The following is a 5,463-nucleotide window of genomic DNA, read 5'->3' on the forward strand; positions in this document are numbered from 1 at the left end:
GGGCCCCTCCGAGCACCTCTGTTCTTCTCGGCCCCCAGAATCCTCCCATTCCCTCCCGGGTCCCTGGAAGGCCTGCCCTTTGTGTCTTTTTTCCAAATTAACGATCGCACTGCGGTGAAGGGGGTGCTAAGTGGGAACGCCCCAAGAGCGCTTTCCGCAGCCCGACCGGCTAGGGAGGTGAGGCGGCTTGAACCAAGCCCTACCGGCCGGCCTGTGTCGTACACCTCAGACAACAGACGGAGGGCCCCGCGCCCACCAGCACCGAATGCCCTGACCTCGGAAGGATGGAACGGCGTGGGGCCCGGGCCGCGGTGGGCACCCAAGAGCGCCCGTCGCCCAGTACAGCCTGGCGCAGCCCAGGGCCAGGTTTCCTTACCGCACCACGGAGCGGCCCCGGGCCCGGCCCTGGGTTTTGGCGGAGTGTGGAAGGGTGGGGTGGAATGGAGTGATCTGAGTCGGCAATGCACACGCTCTGGTTCCTCGCCTCGAACTACCAAGGGTTCCCTTCACCACATCCAGGAACTTGCTGCACCAACTGTGGGCTTTCCCTCCTGGACCCGGGCGCACAGACTGGCAGGCTTACCAAATAGACATGAGAACTCAAATAAGGATGGAATTGTAAAAAACAACATTATATTTTTTAAAAAGTGTTTTGCTTTTTTAATCTACATTATTTCAGGCTGCGGTAGAGAAAGGCGTCGGGTTTGTGACCCACGTCGGTTTAGGCGCGGTTCTCCTCACCAAACCCTCTAAATCAAAGCGTTTCGATTCCGAACAGCAATTCCTAGGCTAGCCGTGCCCCACCACCCACCCACATCCATCCCCCCAAGCTCAGGTGTGTGTGTGTGTGCGCGCGCGCGCGCGCGCGCGCGCGTTGAGGCGCCCTCCTGCAGCTGAATCGAAACCCAGAGGGAAATTCCGGCCACTGGAATAACTGAGGCCTCGAACCCTGTTCTTTTTGAAGTGTATAGATGAAGCTGTTTGTTCTAAGTAAACCGTCACACGAGTCTGTCTTGCCTCTTCCAGGTCTGGGAAAGGGGAAAGGCTCTGTGCTTCCCTCGCTCGTCAGCCTCAGTTTCCAACTCCGTTAGTCAGCGGGGACCTCGGGTCAGCTGTCAGTGTGCAAGGGCCGGGAGGAGGGGAAGCCACTCCCTACCCGACCGCCTGGCGCGCGAATCTGGGTTCCTGGGCCCCCCCTAACTCCGAGTTCGGCCTCCTGAGGCCGGTCCTCCAGCCCGAACGTGCGGACCCAGCCCTGCCCCCCTCCGCGCGTAGTCACCGCCCAGCCGCGGCCCCGGAGCTGAGTTCGCCGGTCCCAGGTGCTTCTGCGGCTTCCAAAATGCCCCCTTCTCTGCAGGGAGGGTCACGCGACCGCAAGAATGGGCGACAAACCTTCCGGCCCAACGCTTCCCTGAGCTCTGCGTCTACACTGCTTTCTCAGCCCGCAGCTAAAACCCACCAAAGTGTTCAGTCCCGAACTCACCATCCAAAGCCGCCTTACTACTCACCCTCCCTCTACCCCGCCCGCTTGGTAGTTCGCTGTTGAAGGGGTGAAACGTGGTGGCCCAGAAACCAGCAGGTCTTCCAGCTCAGGCAGTGAGTCCCAGAGGCCAACCGAGTGACAGTCCCCCGGGCCTGCCATTTCAGCTGCGTCTGGGGAACTCAAAGGAACGGCTGGCTGAAGTAAGGACAACACGTTAGGTTTCCAACTGTACCGCATAGTTTCGATTGTGCGTCCTCATACTTGGTCCCAGGAACCCTGCGCTGTGAGGTAGTTGCCAACAGGCCCATTTTACAGACGAGGAGACCGACGTCCAGTGAGGCAGGATGATAGAGAGGGCACTTGAATTCGACTATAAAAATTACAAGCGCCCCCAAAGCCCGCCGACTGGCCTTCCGGTAGGGGGTCAGCCTCGGCTCCCTCCGGTTGCCTCCCTCTGCCCAGGCCGGTGAATCCGGTCATGGGCAGCCTCCGAGCTCTTTCTCACTACCTCCGACTGAGGCTGTAAAGGATAAAAGGAACCGAGGCCCGCGCCCTCTCCGCGAGCAGTGGGAGGAGAACCAGCGTAGCTGTGCTGGGAGAGGCCCGTTTCCTCCCTGACCTCAATTTCCCCTGGTGTGAAGGGTTACTCTGGCGATTCCTGTGGTCCTTTTGGGCCGTGCTATTCATTTTCTGATTCTCAAAGCGCTAATTTGGCCTCCAGATCCTTCTTTACCAAGAAACCCCTCTTGCTCCGGGGCTGTAGACCAGCGAGACCACACTTGGCACCTCCACTCTGCTCGGTGCCTCCCGTTCGTAGCCGAAAGCCGGAGGAGATCTGGGAGCTCCCACCGACGCTCAAGACCGCCCTGGCCGGAAAACCTCTCTCTTGCTCCCGCCTTCACCTGGGCGGCTCTGTCAGGCTCCATCTCGACTCCACAGTTGCATCCCCCGCACAGATCCTGGTCCCCCAAGAACAGGTTAAATCAATTACCGAGCCCCTTCCGCGCCTCAGCCCTTCAGAGCTATCAGAACCGTGAACAAGTTCTTTTGCTTCACAAGCCCTTCCTCCGCCCCAGACCGACTTGAACAGAACGGTGCTGCCGCCCAGAACCGCAGGCCCCAGGCCTCTGCCGGCGGCGACGAGCTCCGGAGTTGCGCGTCACCCCTGGAGGCCTGCGCCCCTGCTCCAGCGCTGCAGGACAGCCGGGCACCAGGCCCTGGCCCCCACCCTTTATTAGGGACCCCACAGGTTCAGGGACATTTCCAAACCTCTAGAGCCAAACAGCGCCGCCCCCTACCCCCACCCCTCCTGGACTGTCAACCTCGAGGGTCACTCCTAGGTGACTCACAGACCTGCAGCCTGGCCCCTAGCCGCCCTCTCAACTAGGCTGCAGCCAAGCAAAGCGACCTCACCTGGTGCCCAAGATGGCCCAGGTCCCGACCCCAGGCCGTTCTCCCGCAACCCGCTAGGAGCCAAGCGATTCTGGACCCAAACGCATGGATACTCAGCTTCCCAGAGCGAGAACGCACCGGAACGAGTTTTAATGTCGGCAGACGCAGCACACGCGCCACTCTCTAGCCGGCTGGCCCAGGAAACCCCGAACATTGCTTACGATCAGCCCTCGTTCTGCAGACTTGCCCTCTAATTTCTGGCTTATTTGAAATCACGGGCAACAAATCATTTACTCTTTTCCAATTTCTTCGAAGCCTTTTATTTCCTATAGTGGGGGGAGTTAAGAAGAAAAGGACGCTGGCGCCCTATACGGATTCCACATCTACTTTGCAGCAAGTCCATTATCATTTCTCCTTCTCCCCGGGTGGGAAGGAGACTGGCCCTTGTAAAAAAAAAAAAAACAACAAAACAACTCTATTTTAATTTCCACGGAAACTGCAGCTGGAGCGGAATCGTTACTTTCTTCCGGCCGAGGGGTCACCCTTGGGTGGAAAAAATAGCAGTCCCTGAGGCCGGGGGCCTACACTACCAGCGCGGAGCACAGCGGCTGGCCGAGCACTGGGGAAATCTCAGCCGCAGCCGACGAAAAGGCAAGTTCAGGAGACAATCTGTGGAGCTAAGGGGCTGGGGCAGGGAGCAGCTCCGCCGATCCGGAGTTTGAAAATGAAGGAAAGGGAGCCCGGCTCCACTGAGCAGGTCCAGGGCTCCTGCGTCTGGGAGGAGAGCGGCCCGCGGCCCCGCGCACGACCCAGCTGGGAGGCACTAGCGAGGCCAGGCCGCGGCTCCAGGCCTGTCGGCTCCCGGGTTCTCCGGCGCTCGGTTCCTCCGCCCTCCGCGCCCCGCCACGGGGCTGAAGGCCGCGCTCGCACGCAGGTCCTCTGCGCACCACCCAGGAGGCGGTGAGAAGTGCAGCTCCAGATGGAGAAACGATTACAAGTAACAGGATATGGGCGTCCATCGCGAAAGGACCAACTTACTTCGTTCGGGTCGCGCGTCCGTCAGGGGACGGCGTTAATGGAGGCGTCCCGCGGCCGAGGAACACCTGTCGCCCGCATTGCAAGGCCTGTACGGTACCATGCAGCCTCAGTTGCCTCCTTACCAGGACGCCCGCTTCAAGGCTCTAGAGGCCGGCACAGCCCCCACCGCTCCTGGGCGCCCATTAGGCCCTTGAGCGTGCCTTCCAGCGCAGTATCAGGACTCCCCAGGCCAGGCCGCAGGGACCAGGGCAGGAGACAGAGACGCTGCAAGGACCACCAGGGCACCAAACACTAACGCTGTGGTGAGCAGGCCTCTCTGAGACCGGCTCCTTGGTGGTGCCCAGCCTGCAGGCCACCATTAGCGGGTCCCCCGGAGGGCGTGTGCGGGCTGGAGTGCCCTATCAGCCGGCCAACAATTCCGACAATCGCGAGTCTGCTGGACTCCAGGCTCTCAGCAACCCTGCACTACCTTGACACCTACTCCGGGTTTATACTTTCAATCCGGAAAAGAACGACCAAGCTCAGGTCCACCTGCCATTTTCGAAATAATTGCTTCCTTCTTTTTCCTGCAGATCTCGTTTCTCCTACCCAGTTTCTCCTATCCTGACCTCCGGCGCCCAGCCCAAGGAGGCTGGCAGAGCAGAGGTGGTCTGGGGAGCCTGAGTCTGTGACGCGACCCGTACAAGTGTTTCGCTCCGCTGCCAGGCCTCCCCGTGCACCCCGCTTGCTTCCAGCGCTCCAGCGCTGAGCCGCAAGCGCCCTTCACCTCCAGCGAAGGTTTGCTGGATTCTCTTCGACGGAAAGAGGAACAAGTGGGGGAATGAAGGAAGGAAAAATAAAAGGGGGAGTTGAAAAAACGATGAAATAAAATAACGAAGAAAGAAGGACTGAAGGAGGGAAAAAGGGACAAGAAAGAAGATATAAAGGAAGGAAGAAAAGGAGGAAAGTAGCAAAAACGCAAGGAATGAAAACAAAACCGGGATGGCCTGGCATGGCGGCTGGGGAACCGATTGCCCACTGGAGCTACTCCTGGTTCGCCCCGCTCAGCCCCAGGCCGGTCGGGTCGGGTGGCTTGGGCCGCCTCGGCCCTGGCCCCTTTCTCCGAGCCTCCCCGCGACACACTCGCCCGGAGGCCGCAGCCGCCCGGCGGGGCTGCCTCCGCTTTAGCGCTCGGGCCGCCGCCGCCAGGCTCCCCAGCTATCCCGGCCGCCCCACCTGCGGCCTCACCTTCGGGGAAGACGGCGCGCATCTTCAGGTAGCTTGTGGTGAGCCGTATGATGGACGCCTTGTCCAGCTGCGAGGTGATGGCCGACGGCAGCGGGAGCAGCTTGGCCAGCTCGTAAAACTCGCCATTTTCCTTCTCCCTCCTGGTCTTGGCCGCATTCTTGGACTTCTCCTTCATCGCGCCTCGGCTCCGGGCATATTAGACCCGGCGTGCTGGAGGCCCGCGGAGCCCCGCTCGGGCTGCGGCGGCTGGGACGGCGGGGACTGGGAGGGGCCTCCGGGGCCAGGTGAGTCCGGTGCCGGGCGCGGGCAGGTGCGCGGGGCTG

General features: G+C 60.8%; 1 protein-coding gene across 1 annotated transcript in view; it reads right to left on the reverse strand.

Annotated features, from left to right (window-relative positions):
* Window positions 1–5,460, reverse strand: part of SIM2 (SIM bHLH transcription factor 2) — a 60,457-nt gene extending 54,997 nt beyond the window's left edge. Inside the window, exon 1 of the mRNA XM_023724417.1 lies at window positions 5,141–5,460. Within this exon, the coding sequence (XP_023580185.1) occupies window positions 5,141–5,315 (175 nt within the window). The 5' untranslated portion in view covers window positions 5,316–5,460. The remainder of the gene's footprint in view (window positions 1–5,140) is intronic.
* Window positions 5,461–5,463: the final 3 nt, after the last annotated feature.

The sequence above is a fragment of the Trichechus manatus genome, unplaced genomic scaffold, assembly GCF_000243295.1.
Source record: "Trichechus manatus latirostris isolate Lorelei unplaced genomic scaffold, TriManLat1.0 scaffold00245, whole genome shotgun sequence".
In the NCBI taxonomy this organism is placed as follows: domain Eukaryota; kingdom Metazoa; phylum Chordata; class Mammalia; order Sirenia; family Trichechidae; genus Trichechus; species Trichechus manatus.